At 35.6% G+C, this 19,767-nt stretch overlaps 1 protein-coding gene and 2 long non-coding RNA genes across 5 annotated transcripts; 1 reads left to right on the top strand and 2 right to left on the bottom strand.

Moving 5' to 3' along the window:
• The first annotated feature begins 4,730 nt into the window (after positions 1–4,730).
• On the top strand, positions 4,731–5,780 carry LOC116163000 (E3 ubiquitin-protein ligase RNF185-like). Of its 3 annotated transcripts, none has more exons than XM_031476820.1 (4): positions 4,731–4,874; positions 4,951–5,156; positions 5,200–5,396; positions 5,466–5,780. In XM_031476820.1, the coding sequence occupies exons 2-4, from the start codon at positions 4,987–4,989 to the stop codon at positions 5,648–5,650; spliced, it is 552 nt and encodes a 183-aa protein (XP_031332680.1). In that variant the 5' UTR covers positions 4,731–4,874; positions 4,951–4,986; the 3' UTR covers positions 5,651–5,780. The 3 variants fall into 3 exon arrangements, with proteins under 3 accessions (XP_031332680.1, XP_031332678.1, XP_031332679.1); XM_031476818.1 differs by having other exon boundaries at positions 5,445–5,780; XM_031476819.1 differs by having other exon boundaries at positions 4,939–5,156; positions 5,445–5,780.
• On the bottom strand, positions 5,752–6,424 carry LOC116163001. Its single transcript, XR_004143656.1, has 2 exons — positions 6,168–6,424; positions 5,752–6,117 (listed from the first exon to the last, which is right to left on the bottom strand). It is a non-coding gene; the product is annotated as an uncharacterized LOC116163001 (long non-coding RNA).
• Positions 6,425–7,871: 1,447 nt separating this feature from the next.
• LOC116162999 lies at positions 7,872–10,840 on the bottom strand. The gene is made up of 7 exons (XR_004143655.1): positions 10,205–10,840; positions 9,906–10,036; positions 9,026–9,695; positions 8,762–8,878; positions 8,464–8,612; positions 8,095–8,198; positions 7,872–7,896 (listed from the first exon to the last, which is right to left on the bottom strand). It is a non-coding gene; the product is annotated as an uncharacterized LOC116162999 (long non-coding RNA).
• Positions 10,841–19,767: the final 8,927 nt, after the last annotated feature.

Genomic DNA, 19,767 nt, shown 5'->3' with positions numbered 1-19,767 from the left:
TTTAGGTACTTTATCAAAAAAATAAAATTTTTGATTGACTTTCGCCAAATGTCATATTTTTTAAAAATTTCAAATGGCACCACCCTAAACAAATGACACCTCTGGGTAACCAAAACTACAAATTTTCCACTGATATAAACAAAACCACACATTCCATAGGAAAATTTCAGAGAAAAAGCTAAACGTCAATTAGTAAAAAAAAGTTCCTTTCCAAACCCAAGTGTGCCATGATGAAACAAAAGATGTTCAATTGCCACAATTATCAGTAAAGTACCGGCAGTGTAACATTGTTTTTTAATAAACAATGCGAAAATGTTCCAAACTCAAGGAGAAATGGTTGATGGTATTAATTATTGGAGAATGTTACCGCAATTATTTATTAGGGGTATAACATGTTACATAAAAAAATAAGTATTTTTTAAGTAGATTCCAAATCAGTAAAAAAATATAGTGTTCCATTTAAAAAATGCAAGTTTGATACGCCACTGGAATACAGCACTCCCATTGTGATCAAAAATATTTTAAAATATGGCGACGGTAATTGTGTACAATTTTACCCTAAGATTTTTTTCGGTATCTTTTATGGTAAATGAGTTATGATCCGATGGATCTTAGGTGCTACACCCTGTATACGCTTAAATACATCTTGGTTCATGTTCCTAGGCAACATTTCCAGTCTTGTAAACATTTTTTGATCTCGCCGTGTGTGCGAGGTAAGGAAACCGAGCGTACGTAAAGAAAACGAGATTTCCCAAAAGCGGTACGAAGTTCGTGGAGTCTGCCAGTATGTCAATACTATTTTGTGTATTTATTTGCCATTTAAGTAGTCGAAGGCGCAAGACATCAGTTTTGGAATTTTCAGGTAAAAAGAGATAAGTCCATTTTTTTAGGAAAATTGTATTTTAGTAAATGTGAGCTAGCCGTGGATACATTTTTCGGAAAAGGAATCTAACAGTACCGTAAACAGTCAAAATTTAAATCGGTGATTGCCTCACCCTAAAATGTAACCCTTGTTGCAGACGAAGGTGACTGAATCAACCCAATCTCTAAAATTCAATTAGATCAGAAACAAAAGAGGAAACACCCTGTATCACTAAAGCAAACTTTCTCATTGTCAAAGACTTCTCCAATTTATTTTTCTACGACTCATGAAACTTTAAGCATGCTTATGAGGAATTTTAAAAATTAATTATAGATAACAATGTTGATAAAAAATCAATGTAGAGGTTAACAAATGACATCTAATCAACTAAAAATATACAGGGTGTTTCATTTTGCAAAAAGTTACAACCGTAAAAATGGAACACTTGTACCTCAGAAAAGAAATTTCTTGCTCTGAGCTCTGAATATATTTAAACATATAGGTAATTTCTATAGATGGGCAACAATCTATAGTCTCCATTTGCACAAAACGTTTATTTGTATATTTAACGAAACCATGATTGCCATCTCAAAGCGGTAGCTAATAGAAATGGCGGTCAATCAAAGATGGCGGATGTTGAGTTTTGTAAAATTAACTACATCTCTGGAAGTATTGATCCAATTTTATTATTCTTTTTTTTTTAATGAAAGCTCTTTATATGTGGTATACATATTGTTATAAGTACTTTTTCGATAAAATCAACTGTTGTAATTTAGAAAAATGTTTTTTTAAAATTTTTTTCCGAATTTTCTATACTGTCTGTATTAATACACAATACAAAATTATATGTTGCATAATTTCTAATGAAAAAGGAATTACGAGAAACACTAGCAATAAGATGTTCCTCTAAGTTTTCTGCACGAAATGATTGCCTCCTGTCGCTAAGAATTAATTTATAAGCACTAAGCAGAGAAACTTCTCTCTACATCAACAAAAGTAATAGGTGCATTAGAAAACGACAAACTATTGGGAGCAATTTCTAAACCTTCCACAATATCACCTGTTGTGATTACATTTAAACTTATGCGATTATATAATTTAATTGGCTAAAATAGCATGTGTATAAAAACAATTAATGAATAACTTCAATATAAATAAAACTTGTCTTGTCATACAATTACTTTTAAACGTTTAATTCCTACAAATACAATAAATTGGCGACGAGGATTATTAGAAACGACGACCTACAATGACTACAAGCATAATTTTTCAAATTGAAATGTTTGAAAATTCTCGATTTCAATGGGAGAGTTGAGTGAAACGATTGGAAGGTGCTTTTGATGTGTTTCAAATTGAAGAGAATAAGAAACTGCCATACTTACTACATTATATGGGACCTGATACATACGATCTTCTTTGCGACAAGCTTTCACCTAACAAACCTACAGACAAGACATACAATCAAGTTGTTAAACTTTTACAAGATTACTACAGTCCTGTCCCTTTGGAAATTGCAGAAAATTTTAGATTCCATCAACGCAAACAGCACGAGGGCGAAGGTATTCAGGAATTCTACACTGCTTTGCAGAAGTTAGCAATTCATTGCAACTTTGGAGATTACCAAAAGAAGGCTCTGAGAAATCAATTCGTGTTTGGCATTCGGAGTGAGAAAATACAAAATAGACTTCTTGAAACAAAGGACCTTACAATGGACAAAGCAATAGGAATTGCTGTTGGAATTGAACTTTCAGCGAGAGACACCGTACAATTACACAGGGGAGAGTTTCAAACAGCGGTACAATTGGAGCTGTGGATATAAACAGACCACACATGAAATACAATTCCAAGAAAGGCAAATTCAATACATCCAATACAAGCAAGAAAACCTATAATTTTAGTGGCGTGAAATGTTATAGATGTGGAGGAAGCCATTCAGCTTTTAGATACGATATTCGATACAAGAATACAAAGTTACATGGTAATGGAGATTGCATGTCTCGATTACCAATTAATTCTGAACAATTATACGATTTTGAAGAATCAGACATATCTGAAATAAGTCAAATAGAAACACTACCTGTTACAGTTAGTAAACTAGCTCAAGCTACTAAAATGGATAAGAATTTACAACCATTATTCATGGGATTAAAAACTGGTAAAGTGATTGATAGTAAACTACGTTTCAATATTGATCAAAACGAATTCACCATACAACAAGAATGTATTTTGCGAGGTCAAAGAGTAATAATACCTAAAATTTTACAAAAACAAATTTTAGATGAGTTACACCCTGCACATTTTGGTATTTACAAAATGAAAGGTTTAGCACGTAGTTATTGCTGGTGGCCTGGTATAGACAACGATATTGAAACGTTAGTAAAGAATTGTGCTAACTGCAATCAAATTAAGCATAATTCTACAGTAGTACCAGTGCATTCATGGGAAAGTGTTCATAAACCATTTCATCGTGTACATGTCGACTATGCAGGTCCATTTTATGGTCATTATTATTTTATTTTAGTTGATGCGTATTCACGATGGCCCGAAGTTTATGTTACAAAAGATATGACTACCAATAACTACCATAAAAACATGCCGAGAAATATTTAGTCGTTTTGGCATACCGCGTGTACTGGTGAGTGATAATGGCAGAAATTTTGTATCTTACGCTTTTGAAAGTTTTCTTAAACAAAACGGAATTAAACATAATTTAAGTGCGCCATACCATCCTGCGACAAATGGGTTGGCAGAACGATACGTTCAAACATTAAAGCAATCATTACGCGCAATTAATGGTAATAGTTCTGATGTTGAAAAAGAATTATGTAGATTACTTTTACAATATCGCAAAATGTCTCATAGTATTACCAAACAATCACCTTCAATGTTAATGTTCGGACGTGAAATTACATCCCGATTGGATTTAATTAAACCCGATTTAAATAAAAATGCTACTGCAATTCGTAATAATATACCAGTTCGAGATTTCCAAATTAATGACGGAGTTGCTGTAAGAAACTATGCAAACGATATCCAATGGAAATTTGGAAATGTTGATAAAAAGTTAGGGAAATTACACTATCATGTTAAGCTTGATAATGGTAATGTTTGGAAGAGATACGTTGATCAGTTACGCAGAATTGGGGTGCTACTCCGCGAGACGCTCCTCAAAATGATGATATTCCTTATGACCCCTCTAACAATCATCCTGATGTTACAACTTTACCCGAAACTTTACCTGATCCAGAAATAAATACACCTACGTTGGACATAACGGCCAGTGTACCTACAAATGAAGAGAATACTTTACCGCAGCTACGCCGTTCTAACCGTGTACGTCGTCCTCCGGATCGTTTAAATTTATAAGTTGGGGAGGAGTTGTTGTGTTTACATTCGGAACTTATGCGATTTTATAATTTAATTAAAAAAATAGCATGTGTATATAAACAATTTAAATAATAACTTCAATATAAATAAAACTTGTCTTGTCATACAATTTCCTTAAACCGTTTAATTCCTACAAATACAATATCACCCATCAACACCGTACAGAAAGAGGAAGATAAAATAGTTTGGAAACAACATCAATGAAATCAATAAATCTTCCTTTCGGCTATTTACAGAGTGGTTCATATAATGATTTAACTAAGACCATTGTATATTTATTACAAAACTATTGTTTCAGAATTCCAGCTTATTCGTTAATTAAATGAATAAACAAAGATAAGACCACAAGACGAATCCTGTTGGGGCAAGTCAAAAGTGCCTCCCGGCCCGCTGCTACGCTTATGCTTTTTGTATATTGACCTTCATTGCTACCAACCTAAGAAAAATGCAAACACAACACTAAACAACCAATTAAATTTATTATTGTGAGTTTATGACAGACACGTCAAGAGATACATCACATTTTTGGAAAATTCTTTTGCGTAGTAAAAAAAATGAAATAATTGCACAGACTTCAGCTGTCACCAAACGTAATAAAAACCGATAAAGACATTCTCTACAAAATGTGAGCGTACCGAACCCTCAAATTATGCATTACCTACTAATTTGCAATTAAAATTTTTTTAAAGTCACTGTTTTAGTACAACGGCCTTCCAAAGTACAAATGTGTATATATAATGGCATCTAGTGCTAGTTCGTCAACAGGCTCGTCTAAAAAGATAGACGCAAATGGTGGACCGGATACGGCAGATAAGGAGGAAAAGAAGGAAGATCGTACGTTCGAGTGCAACATCTGCCTTGACACAGCTCGCGATGCTGTCGTCAGTATGTGCGGGCATTTATTCTGGTAGTATCAGACTTCTAATGACATTTAAGTAATAGCCTTTTAGCTGGCCCTGCTTACACCAGTGGCTCGAGACAAGACCGAGCCGACAAGTCTGTCCCGTATGCAAAGCCGCGATAAGCAAAGAGAAAGTCGTACCGTTGTACGGTCGCGGCAGCACCAAGCAGGAAGACCCCAGGGAGAAAGTCCCACCTAGACCTGCGGGACAACGTACCGAACCGGAAGGCGGCTCAACTTTTCCAGGTTATTACAAGCTTAGTAACAAAATTATTTGTTGATTGCAACTTGTAGGCTTCGGCTTTGGCGATACAGGATTTCATATGTCCTTCGGTATTGGCGCGTTTCCGTTTGGATTCTTTACCTCGACTTTTAATTTTGGTGATGCGAGACCAGGTGCCGCCCCTCACGGTACGCCTCAGCATTTGGAGGAACAATATCTGTCAAAGCTGTTTCTGTGGCTAGCCGTACTGTTTATTTTTTGGTTGTTATTGGCTTAAGGACACTTTTAATCAAATATTATACAAATCACTTGTGTACATTGTTTATAATTAAACGTTGTGTAATTTTTAATTAGTAGAAATGTATGTATATATTACACTGCAATTAGAGTGGAATTTTATTTTAAAATTTTTACATAAAGTGCGTATAAAAAGAACTATGTGAGACATTTACTACTCGCACCCGATTTGTAGTGGGGTAAGGATGTGGTCAGGCCACAAACTACCTATAAGTCATGTTTCTGTTTACGTTGAAATTTGTGATCTTCAAGCAACGCGTTACATTCCTCCCTATTGTACCCTTCCAAATTAATCCTTTTCACCTCCACATCGTGCTTGTCAAAAAATATCAACTCGGGAGACGCCCCCGGTATTAGTTTCAATTCTGTGTTTTCGTAATTTACAAAATCCTCATGGATGAATGCCTTTAATTCAGGTAACCGATTCAGTTTACAACCCCCGCACGTCTAAAAAACAGTGTAAGTGCGAACAGTTAGTGCTCGAGACTCGTACATACTTCGATTTTTGCTCTTGATAATGTAGTGGCACTGATACTATTCAATTGCGCCAAAATTAGAAGACCAAAAGTGATGAATAACGTGAAGGAAACAGCCATTTCAAACGAAATTGAGTGGCGATGAGAAATTGATGACTACCACTATTCAAGGTTATGTATTTTGTTGTAATTGGTTATACTGATTTTGCAACAAACTCATCTATTAAAAACACGGAAAGTATATGTGTTCTTTGCAATGCCTAACTCTGGTTAATGGTAATATTATTATTGTACCATAACGGCGCCATCTTGTCGTTTTCACACGAAACTGTCGAGAGATCTCCCAGCATGGAAGCTATCCTCCATTTATAAGACTGCAATAATTGTTATTAGAGAAACACAAATAAACTTGCTTGTGAAGGATTGGAGTTATCGCTAGCACCGTCTATTGAGCAATGTAACGGTAGCTCCAAATGTGGGTTTAATTTTTTTAGAAAGTAGTCATTTCGGAGATTATTTAGGGGTGCGCATTGTTGCAAGCGAACAGGGTGGTCGAAGGATAGAGACTTGGTAATTTCAAAATTTGAGTACGTAACTTTAGATTAGAATAGATTCGCAGTTTCCATTTTTAAGCTGGCAATCATTTTTTTGTTCTGCGTATTTAAATTCTATTATCTTAATTGGTTATATCTGCTCCAAACCGCAGCGTAAATATTAGGTCATTTATGTGTTGGTTCCTGGAAGTTGAAGATGGTGGTAATTGAATTAATTTCTAGAGTTGTGTTTCAGCCGCCGCTAACGTAAATAACGCTGCAACTAATTGGTCGTTTGTAACCATTCCCGTCAAACATTTTAAATCTTTGGAAGGATCATTCTTTAACTGCAAAATGAATTTATTGTATCTTCCGTAAATACATTGGGCACATTTAAAATCCTAGAAATTCCATTAAATATAGGTGTTAATTGGACTACCGATTTGAGAAAATTCAATCCGGCCACTTAAGTAAGTGAAATTAACAGTAGCTAAATAAATGAGTTAGTAAACCTCATTTCACATAGTCGTGTGGGATATCAAAAGAAGCGCTCTTAATTTGTTTCAATTTTGGGACCATTTACAGATTTTTAAGACGTCAGCAGGTCGCGCAATTCATTAAAGAAGTTGTAATTTTTGGACAGTATTAACCGATACGCCGCCGGCCGACCCGGTATTTCCTACGTTCGCTTTCCGTATTTTGGGGAGTTTATATTTATAAACGCTTAATTTAGATCTTTTACCATATACAAAAAAATGTCAGTTTTATACAACGAGTTATAGCCTAAGGAGCAACTACAAGTCAACCAGACAGTAAGTAAAATCAACACACTTGGACTGTTTTTTTCTGAAGCCCCGCAGAGAAAAATGCCTGCCACCTATGCTACATCATTCTGGTTACGAGCCTAACAGTATCTCAACAGGTCTAAAACCTTTTGCAATTAAAGTCTGCGGCAAACCTTATAATAACAAATATTCCGAGAGTTTTATTGAAATTCCAAGTGCCCAAAGAGTATTTGAGACAAATACTTGGTAAAATTTTTAAATTATGGTTAGAGTTCTAGATAGCGCCTCAAAAGTGCTGAAAGTTCCTTTAATAAGGTTTTGGGCTGGCACTATTCGGTTTTCCCCCACTGCTCATACACAAAAAAATAAAATGCAATAGAGCATGCTTAGACAGATAAAAGTCCTACCTTTATAAGGCTGCCCTTTTGGAATCTGCAACAAAAAAAGACTTAAATAAAAAAGATGACTAAATCTTTTACGGTTAGTCTCCAAGTATCCCCTCCTAAGGGGGCTTATTTAAAAGGCATATTAACCGTGAATTAAAGTTTAAATCCGCACAAATAAAGAAATCTTCCAAAAAATGGCTTACAATGACAATTTACATTTTTTATAGAAAAAGTGAAAGCTTACCCTTTAGCCTTACTAATTGGGACTCGCCTGGATGGAACATTAACCACAGGACGTTGACGTTGCAAACTGGAATGATGAACTATAGGTATCTTCGTCACCAATAACTGAAAACAAAATTATATAAATGACCAAGGACTTTACGGATATTGGTGACCACTTGCAAAACAGCGCCGCTTTACAGTGATCAACGGAATAAACACTTTGTGTGAAGTACTTCTGTAGGATGAGTACGTGACTAATTACCTTCATTCTTATTTAAACGTTATGGAAGGTACAAAATCAATTGATTTTTTACAGACGTAAATTATTGATGAGTAATATGCTGCATTAATTCGGCAATTAAAAAGTTCATTGGTTTGGCGTACTCACCTTGTCTGAATGAACTTTGGGCTTCTTCGGAAAAATCGAGGGTAGACTTGAATCCATCGCATAGATTGATACTTAATGGTAAATCCTGGCCAGTTCGGTTCGAATTCAAATGATATGAACGAAATTGTGTTCAATCGACCACATTTAACCTTACAAGATTAAGATTTACATTATACAGGGTGACCCAATAGTACTGTAGGTGCTAATACCAATCAAAATGTCCGCATGACGTAGTTTACATAACAGTATATTGTTATCAGCCCTAATTTAACGATTTTTTCAAGCAGTAAATCCTTACCCTTTGGCCTTATTGATGAGATCCAGCCTAACAGGAGGTAATCGCACTTGTTGACGTTGATAGACCGCCTATTGGTAAACTGGAGTGATGTGGTATGGGTATTTTCATCATCAATAACTGAAAATAAAAATATTATTAACCGCCGAAGTAAGAAATCAAAATCTGTAGGTGTTTTACAAAGGAAAATGATCGATGAGTGTATGCTACACTAAATGAAGCAATTAAAAAGTGCCGGTCCATCCAAATGGGTTTGGACTTACTCACCTGCCAGAATCGAGCGTAGTTAAATCCGATCTGGTCCATCACAGATGTTGATAATGGTAAATCCTGGCCAGCAGATGGTGCTGTGAATAATTGATGAGATTAGTACAACCACCAAAGTATACGCTTAAGGCGTGTTCATTTCATAATCAGTCTCATTTAGTCACCTATCTCATCGTATGAGGGAAGAGTTAAGATAAGACTAATTAATTAACGAATACGTCTATAGGTAACGATTTAATTACTAACCTTCTTTTAAAAACCAATGCATTTATCTTCGTGTGATTAATAAATGGGCTATAGCCACCCTCGCAGACATTCACCTGGAGAACGTAATAATTAGCTAGTCTGATTCGCAGAGAAAATCAATTTACTTCACGAGATTGGTATGGCTATGAAGTCATAGTCATACTAATTCACGGTAGGTAAACTGATTGACGTCGCGAAAAAGTCAATTCAAAGAATTACTGCAGTCACCAGAACGATAGGCCGAGAAGGTAGCCACAATCTATTTAGAATTACAACACGAACGATAGCTAAAATGAATCGCGGATTTCCACTTTAATCACTGTATGCACTTTTCACTTTTCCCCCACTGCTAAATACATAAAAAATAAAAAGCCCATGCATAGAAAAGAAAAATCCTACCTTTATAAGGCTGCCCATCTAGAATCTGAAACAAAAAAATTAATTAAAAAGATGCAGAAAGGTAAGTTTGTGAAATTATGCTTAATTAGTCCAATACTTTATTGAGAATTCTTATGACAAAAATTTAAATAAAAAAAGATCTCTAATTTCTTGAAAAGACTACCCTTAGGTACATTTGCTTTTGTTTAGATTTTACTGTAAATATTAAGTTCATAATTAAAAATTGACACCTTACCCTTAGCCTTATTATTCCGATCTCGCCTGGGAAGGACCACGCACACAGGAGGGACGACGACGACACGCTGCCTCTCGTACCCGTTCACGTTCGTAGATTACTGGCAGACAGGCATGGTAAGTTGGAGGTATCTGCAATGTAAAAAAGTACATATTACAAAAAGCTCTAATACCACGCTGGTGATTTATTTGTGTAAATTAATACTGAAACTAAAACCAAAGCGTTACATGACAACTATGGGCAATATGCAATGGTACAGAAATTAAAAAGTTTTGCGTCGGTTTATTTTCAATACTTACCGCTTGAACTGAGTTCAATAGAACCTAGGCCAGTGTTATTCCATGTCAGAAGTTGGAACCTGATGGGAGATGGAGATCTTGAAGTACTGCATTTCTGGCGCTGCGGACAGGAGAAAAGAATAGTAAGTTGGCCTAGTGGGCCCATCATTCCTTTAAAATCAATTATCGGGTATGTTCGCTTATTAACAAATTGTCATATCAACGACAACTTTCTTTGAACTAAAACGATTATAAGCGAACACACGCATACAGTAATGTAACTACTTACCTCCATTAAAAAACCTTTAAGCTGATTTTTATCAAATACTAAATGTGGTATGGCTATCATCGAAGCTACTCTACTACGTGACGGAAGAATTGACTGGAATACGTCTTTATAGTGTGATTCTCAAGAAGTATGACTATACATAGCCAACTGATTAATACAGTGAGAGACTAGTAGAAGAAACATTGCAGTCAGACCTACGTTAGCAAGTTGATAGGTTGGATAAACGGTCACAACTCACTTTGTATTACAATTCGGAAATCAGCTAATGTAATACCTACCTTTTCTACCTTTTAATCACAATATGCACTATTCACTCCCCCCTTGCTAAATACACAAAAAAAAATGCCATAACCCATGCACAAAAAAGAAAAATCCTACCTTTATAAGGCTGCCCTTCTGGAAACTGAAACAAAAAAATTCCTACAATATACAAAATCCTTACATCATGCATTACAAACAAAATATACCAACACTGTACTGATAACAACATTCTATACGAAGAACAAAAAGGGTGTACCAAGTATTCCAGAGGCTGTAAAGAGCAACTCATTATAGACTCCGTTGTACTTGAACAATCCAGACATAACAAACGAAACATACACACTGCATACATTGATTACAAAAAAGCATTCGATTCAGTACCACACTCTTGGTTACAACAAGTACTCTCAATATACAAAGTCAGCAACAATATTACACAATTCCTCAATTACATAATGTCATGTTGGAACACTACGTTAACACTTACACTAAACGACACAAAACTTATTACCGACCCAATACAAATTAAAAGAGGAATTTTTCAAGGCGATTCTTTAAGTCCGCTCTGGTTTTGTCTTGCTCTTAATCCACTTTCATATTTGTTAAACACTACCAACTTTGGGTACAATATTAAACACAACCACGAAATACATCACAACATTACACACCTGTTTTACATGGACGATCTTAAATTATACTCTTCCACATGCATCAAACTTAATCACCTTCTACACATTACCGAAACATTCTCACGTGACATACAAATGGACTTTGGAATCGATAAATGTAAAACACAACACATCACAGCTGGAAAAAGACAACTTTTAGATTATGAGCTAGAACAGGGTAATTTAATAAATTCCATGGACGAGAATGAAACTTATAAGTATCTTGGTTTTCAGCAAAACACACACATTAAACATACGAGTATAAAACAAACACTTATCACACAATACCTACAAAGAGTACGCAGTATACTTAAAACAAAATTACACGGTAGAAATACAATCAAAGCTATTAACACTTATGCCACACCAGTGCTTACATACTCTTTTGGGATTATACGTTGGACAAATACAGATTTAGAACAAATACAGAGAAACACACGTACACTATTAACAAAACACCATATACATCACCCTCACTCCTCTACTATACGACTTTACCTTCCTCGTTCGGAAGGAGGTAGAGGACTTACAGATATAAAAATATTGCACCAAACACAAATACACAATTTGCGGCAATACTTTTATAACAAAACAGATACTTCAGTCCTACACAAAACAGTAACATATGCAGACAAATCTTACACACCACTTAACCTACACGAAACTAATATACTCCCACCTCCATCCAAACTTACATACATCACAAATAACATACAGACATGGAACCAAAAGCCGTTACATGGACGATTTCCGCAAGAGGTTAGTCAGGATTGTGTTGATTCTATAGCAACGCACACTTGGTTGTCTGAATGTGATATCTTCCCGGAGACTGAGGGTTTCATATTAGCAATACAAGACCAGGTCATTAATACACGCAACTATAAAAAACACATACATAAAGACAAAACAGTGACAAACGATTCTTGTCGACTCTGTTCACAAACATCAGAAACAATGCAACATATAATATCGGCATGCACACGACTTGCACAAACTGAATACAAACATCGACACGATCAGGTAGCTAAAATCATACATCAAAAATTAGCACTTAAACACAATCTCACAACAGATAAGACACCATACTACAAATACACGCCACAGATCATACTTGAAAACAACACACACAAATTATATTGGGACAGGACACTACTCACAGACAAAACTATCCAAAATAATAGACCAGATATTACACTTATAGATAAAACACAAAAATCCATTTGTATTATAGACATTGCCATACCCAACACTAACAACTTAACTAAAACACATGCAGAAAAACACTGTAAATACACCGATATAGCTATCGAGCTTAAGACGCAATGGAGAATGAAATCTACTGTTATAGTTCCCATTATTCTTAGTGCTACCGGAGTTATACCAAAGACAATACACCACAATTTACAACTATTAGGTTTGGACAAAAACACATACAAACATTTACAAAAAACAGTCATTATCAACACATGCCATATTGTTCGTAAATTTCTAAACATAACACAAGATACTACATACAGAAATGATCCACAACGTATACATGTAAACAACAGCACTCCCTCACAACACGGTACACAACATACTGTAATATCTCCACCTCTAACCCAGACAAACACACAAATACAACTTACCGAACAAACAAGTACAACAAATGATACAACATATACTACATTCAGAGATTCACCTCTGAAGCAAACCACATTATCACAACCCATTAGTATTCAACCCAAACGCAAAAGCCTAAACAGCACTTTAGACTCACAACATGACACACATGTAATATTTCCAAACTTAACTCAACCAACCACACAAACACAACTTCCTGAACAAACAAACGCAATAAATACAAGTAACGCAACACGCACTACAAAGACGCCCTCACCCACACGACCTAGCACATCTGAAAAACACAATACTCTTTCTTCTCAGAAACACACCACACGTTATCACAAACACAACCCACTCGTACTCAACCCAAACGCAACAACCTTAACACAGGCTCACAAAATACTGTAATGTCTCTACCAATAACCCATGCAACAACAGAAATACAACTTCAAGAACAAAGAAACACCATAAATACAAGTAACGCAACATGCACTACAAAGGCAGGTCCATCCAATAAAGTTACACGCCCTAGCACATTTAAAAAACACAAAACTCCTTCTTCACAGAAACACACCACATTTTCACAACCCACTCGTATTCAACCGCAACGCAAAAACCTTAACAGAACTACAGGCTCACAACATACTAAAATATCTCCACCTAAAACCCAAGCAACTTCACAAATACAACCTCAAGAACAAAGAAACATCATAAATACAAGTAACGCAATATGCACTACAAAGACATGTCCACCCAATAAAGTTACACGCCCTAGCACAATTAAAAAACACATAACTCCTTCTTCACCGAAGCACACCACGTTATCACAACCCACTCACTCGTATTCAACCCAAACGCAGAAACCTATACAGCACTACTAGCTCACAAAATACTGTAATATCTCCATCAATAACCCAAGCAACCTCACAAATACAACCTCAAGAACAAAGAAACACCATAAACACAAGTAACGCAACATGCACTACAAAGACAGGTCCACCCAATAAAATTACACGCCCTAGCACAGTTAAAAAACACATAACTCCTTCTTCACCGAAGCACACCACGTTATCACAACCCACTCGTATTCAACCCAAACGCAGAAACCTATACAGCACTACTAGCTCACAAAATACTGTAATATCTCCATCAATAACCCAAGCAACCTCACAAATACAATCTCAAGAACAAAGAAACACCATAAACACAAGTAACGCAACATGTACTACAAAGACAGGTCCATCCAATAAAGTTACACGCCCTAGCACAGTTAAAAAACACAATACTCCTTCTTGTCAGAAACAACCCACTCGTATACAACCGAAACGCAAAAACCTTAACACAGGCTCACAAAATACTGCAATATCTCCACCAAAAACCCAAGCAACCTCACAAATACGACCTCAGGAACAAGGAAACACCATAAATACAATTAAAAAACACAAAACTCCTTCTTCACAGAAGCACACCACGTTATCACAACCCACTCGTATTCAACCCAAACGCAAAGCCAAAGAAACACTTACACAATAAACTCCATTTAATAAAATTACAGGAATTATTATAATGATTTTTTTTGCTTTGTTTTCCTCTTTCCTGATAGCGTTGGCTATTGTGCCCATCAATAGGTATGTTGGTAAGTACGAATTACATTATCCCTAGATGTCCAATGTACGTGTGTGATTTTTTTATTTTATTTTTTATTTTTTTTTTTATTTTTTTTTTATTTTTTATTTTTTTTTTTAATGACCCTACATAACTTCACCAGACACAGACACAGACACTAATCGTTACTTGATTTTAATCCGTGCGATTAGTTAACCAGGCTAGACCTGAGTTCTCACAAGAAACACCGATAATAATAATAGTGCTTTTATTGCAATAAAAAGAGTTCTTTGTGATACACAGACACAGACACTAATCGTTACTTGATTTTAATCCGTGCGATTAGTTAAGCAGGCTAGACCTGAGCTATCACAAGAAACACCGACCATAATAATATATATTTATTCCAAGAATTGCATGGAATCCCATGGTAGAAATTCAGCAAAAGCTGCTCATCCATATGCACCATGCACATAAATAAGTTGGTTAACGTATAAAATAAAAAGTTACACTTTTTCAGTTGAATTGAGTCCAAAGATTTTAAGGACATATTTATCAGCCCAAAATAAGAAATTTTCTTCATTTAATTGTAGTCCTAACTTGCTTCGTTTTCTAGATACAGGGTGTAAGTTTTTTTTAAATCTGGTTTTCTTTTATTCCCACCAAAGGACTGCTCTTATGACGACAAATAAGCCTGTCAAATTTTATTTAAATCGGGTGAAAGGTTTTTGAATAATTGATAAAAAAACCTATTTTAAAAAAACTTATACACCTTGTATCTAGAAAACGAAGCAAGTTTACCAGAAACAGACAGACAGCAAAATAAAAAGATCCGAGTTATTAATACCGAAATTCATGCTGATTTGATGGTTTCAATGGGCACATAGAAAACTGACAGGCGAAAATATTTCCTTATACGCTAAAAGTAGGTCTCTTTTTACAAAATTAAAACCTAATTTAGAAAAAAAAAGTTAGCAGAAGGAATCGGCAGATGGACGGACGAACGGAAATAATTTCCAAGTTAAAGTAAAAATTCAGCTGAAGGCAAGGGTAGACAGAAGCACGGACAGACGGAATTGGATTTTAAGCTGTCCAAAATAAAAACCTACTTATTTTGAGAAAACTTTAATTGTGACAATTTAGCAGCAAATTGAGTGCAAAGATTTTAAGGACGTATTTACCAGCCAAAAATAAGAAACTTTTTGGATATAATCGTATGTTCTAACTTGCTTCGTTTTCTAGATATAGGGTGTAAAAGGTTTTTAAAAATCTGTTTTTATTTATTTCATGTCCACCAAAGGAAAGCCCTTATGACGACAAATAAGCCTACCAAATTTGATTTAAATCGGGTGAAAGGTTTTTGAATAATTGATAAAAACCGATTTTTTAAAACACCCTGTATCTAGAAAACGAAGCAAGTTAGGACATACGATTATACGAAAAAAATTTCTAAATTACGTCGTTAAAATCTTTGCACTCAATTTTGAATCGCCCTGTGATGAGCCCATCGTTTTTCCTATTCGCGATTCACTCGAGGTGCTATAATTTATGTTCCTGTTTAGCCAGATTCACAAAATTTCAACACGATCGGCTAATTTTAAAAAGAGCACACAGACAGAGACGGGCGGAAAAAAAATTAAAAGCTACAAAAAGTATGTAGGGATCTGAACTATAAAAGTTATAGCGTACACAGGCGAACGGGCGGACAAAAGAACGAACAGCCATACAAAACTATAAGGGATCTGAGGATCCTTAATAAAGTAGGTAGGTACCTATTCTATGAGTGAACGTGGGCGTTGAGAACACAAGTTTCTCAGTTCTCAAAAATTAGTAAAATCGCTCCACGAATCAAAATTTTAAATTCCTAGAGGCCAGAAACAGACAGCAAATAAAAAGAGCTAGTTATTAATACCGTAATTCATGCTGATTTGATGGTTTCAATGACCGATGGAATGGGCACATAAAAAACAGACACGCGGAAGTATTTCTTTGTCCGCTAAAAGTAGGTCTCTTTTTACAAAAGTAAAACTTAATTTCAAAAAATATTAGCAGAAAGCATCGGCAGATGGACGGACGAACGGAAATAATTTCCAAGCTACTCAACACAACAGAAATTTGCCCCTTTCCAGTAGAAATTGATGGATAGAAAGCGACGGACAGACAAATATTTCTTGTATGATACTGACAACAAAGCACTTTTCTATAAAGGAAAATGCGTTTTTAGCCAATTGAATCTCATCGTAAAAATTCAGCTGAAGGCAAGGGTAGATAGAAGCAGGGCCGGACTGGTTTGTAAATTCCTACTGGGAAATGCTTTTAAAAGGGCTCCCTATAAGGTTTTTTTTGGGAAATCGTGTATTTTTTAAAATTAAACCTAATCCTACGGTTGGTACCTTGCCGATTTCAAAATTATTTTGAAAAATCAAATGGGGGCTAAGTGAACCCTCAGTCCTCCAAGAAAAGTGACGGTAATGTGCGATTAGATTGCGCTTAATTGCACTTTTGTGTCTTTTTGGTTTGAGAGGTATTTGCTGAGGGTCAGTGAACGCCTAACCAATAGTAGGGGAGCTCAATAGGGTACTTTGGAATTTACTGGAGCGCGTCAGATTAAAGTAAACTGGGTTGACTACGTTTTGAAAAGTGTGCATTTTAATAATCTGACGTGGGGAGTGGGAAGGTCACAAACTTGCAAAAAAAAAAACGTTATCTACATCCTCGAGTGCGTTAGAATTTTTTTTATTTCGAAAGAAATTATTCAAGAATAACAGAGGTAATATAATCTGCCGATGTTCAAAAGCCAAAGTGAAACAAAACGTCAATAAAGTTCAGTGTGTTCAGCAGTTGAAGCATGTCAGTTGACTGATATAATAGGCGGCCGTGTCATAAATTAGGGTGCGTTTATGTTGGAGCAGCGACAAGTGATAAGAGCGTCGATACTAGCGAAGCGAAGAAAAGTGTAAGGTTTCGCACATCTGATTTTTACAATATGCGATATGCTTGTCTTTACTAGAAAAAGCTATAGTCAAAATTTCAAAAAAAATATTTAAATATATAAATAAGAATGTCGGCATTGCGCATATTATTCGTCAAGATTTTTCTTGGATGAGGTGCCAGAGGTATAAGATACCGAATGCAAAAAGAACGAACCAAATATTTTGAAATCTGGAAGAGTCGTTAAACTTAGCCGCCATTTATTTGTTCTAAATATTCTCCGAAACAGAGGGGCAGAGATTGTGAGAGTGGAAGCTGTGCCGTCGTTCCAGTGTGAAGTTTAATTTTTGGGCAGGGTTTACATATATTAGTGTATTGTCCTGCAAGGATTATTTATTTATAGGTAAAGGCCCTACCTAACAATATGTTATCGTGCCATAAAATTATTCGGAAATTTACGTTTAACACAAAACAAACATTGATAGATTCTTGATTTGAAAAGTAGAGAAATGCTTTAAACCTCACCGTAAATCGTTTTTCTTTAATACCTGTTCAAAATCAAATCCTATGCCCAGATAATCGAGTTTCTACTGTAATAATAACCATTTACTATTTAATAACAATATTAAGCATTGAATTAGGACCGCCGGTGGTCAGGGGCCCCCCGGGAAATCTCACGATATCCTTCCTGTCCAGTCCGGCCCTGGATAGAAGCACGGACAGACGGAATTTTGTTTTAACCTGTCCAAAACAAAAACCTGCTTAAAACTTTAATTGTAATAATTCAGTAGCCGGCAAGGATATGGGGACAATCTGATAATGGCTGTACGTGTAGGTAACCGTTTTCATGTTTATGTACTTATTCCTTCATTACAGCAAACTGGGAAGAAGGTTGAGTTTATAACGGGCGATCAAAAATGAGTTGCTGCCGAGTCGCCTTTGACTCATTTTTGATCGCATAGGAACTGTTAGAAGAAGAGAGGCCATTTGTGTGCAAATGACCGGCAAGAAACTTTTCCGATAAACACCGCCAAGTGGTTATAACAAAAATTGTTACTATTGGCACCATTTTGCCACATTAAAAACCAACCCAAGTTATTTTACGCTGATCTTTTCCAAATATTTTCGATTTTGAATAAAAGACGCACGAGGAAAAAATGTTAAAAGTCGAATTTCAAATTAAAAACAATATTTTTGACGAAAAAGAAAATATCGTCACAAAAGATGGGTAACCATTTTGAAAAAATTTAAATGTTATTAACAAAAGAAGTTCAATTTAGATATATCGAAAATAAATCCACAATCATTTGAATCAGATTTTCTTTGCTTTGCAATGGCCGCAGGTGCGTTAATGACGTGGCACCTTGTCTTTGAACACGTGTTGTAGGTACAATAAAGATTCTAATTTAATTACCTTATAATTACTTTTTTTTTGGATTCACTATGAATAAGATGCTACTTTTTAGGGATCATGCACCAAAACCACTAATTAAAAGAACCAAATCCACTAAAAAACATGGGTTTGCAAACACATTTGGTTACGGGTAAGATGCGGTTCTTTTTGTAAAAGGTCTTTTCATGTTTTACGTTACGCCCTAATTAAACAATGGGAAAAAAACGTACCTTAGCCTTATTATTTTGGACCCTCCAAGCGAAAACCTGTACCATTTACCATGGGAAGAAGACACTTATCACTGCACTACCGCACTGTTCCAAATCTCGCACGATACTGCAATTGGGAATTTTGAGATATATACGTATAACAGGTAAGACAGAGAAAAAGTGCCTTATCGTACTTCTTGGGTAGAGGCCGGTTTCGCATCGACACTGGTTATCTCTAACTGCGATTGGCAAGTGAAATTTATTCACAAATTTAGAAAACATTTGTTGATTACGCGTTTTGAGTACAGTTGGATCAAAATAAATAACATTCCAGTTATTTTTCTAAATGGGAAGAAAGAGTGGCCACTTTATCAGTTTGTTCACTATGGGGAGAGTGGTTATTGTACCACAAAATATCTCCACCCTCCATATCTTTCCATGGCCATTTTGCTTCTTTTTACCGAAAAAAAAAACATTTCCATCCGTCCGTCCTTCTATTATTTAAGCAGGCCTTCCGCTAATTTCTTACAGGACAAAGGACATTCCAAGTAATTCCAGCAGGTAATTTCGGATGAAATATTTTTTAGAAAATTTCAAGCGAATAGGCGGTAGCACCTTTTTAC

This window comes from Photinus pyralis, unplaced genomic scaffold, assembly GCF_008802855.1.
Source record: "Photinus pyralis isolate 1611_PpyrPB1 unplaced genomic scaffold, Ppyr1.3 Ppyr1.4_LG2, whole genome shotgun sequence".
Taxonomy (NCBI): Eukaryota; Metazoa; Arthropoda; class Insecta; order Coleoptera; family Lampyridae; genus Photinus; species Photinus pyralis.
This window is presented reverse-complemented; position numbering and strand designations above follow the sequence as displayed.

What these genes read in the sequence shown, in the direction of transcription:
- LOC116163000 (XM_031476818.1), top strand. Translation starts at nt 4,987, where the DNA reads ATGGCATCTAGTGCTAGTTCGTCAACAGGCTCGTCTAAAAAGATAGAC. An exon ending in ATGTGCGGGCATTTATTCTG is followed by an intron (nt 5,157 to 5,199) that starts GTAGTATCAGAC and finishes ATAGCCTTTTAG; the next exon opens with CTGGCCCTGCTTACACCAGT. An exon ending in AGGCGGCTCAACTTTTCCAG is followed by an intron (nt 5,397 to 5,444) that starts GTTATTACAAGC and finishes TGCAACTTGTAG; the next exon opens with GCTTCGGCTTTGGCGATACA.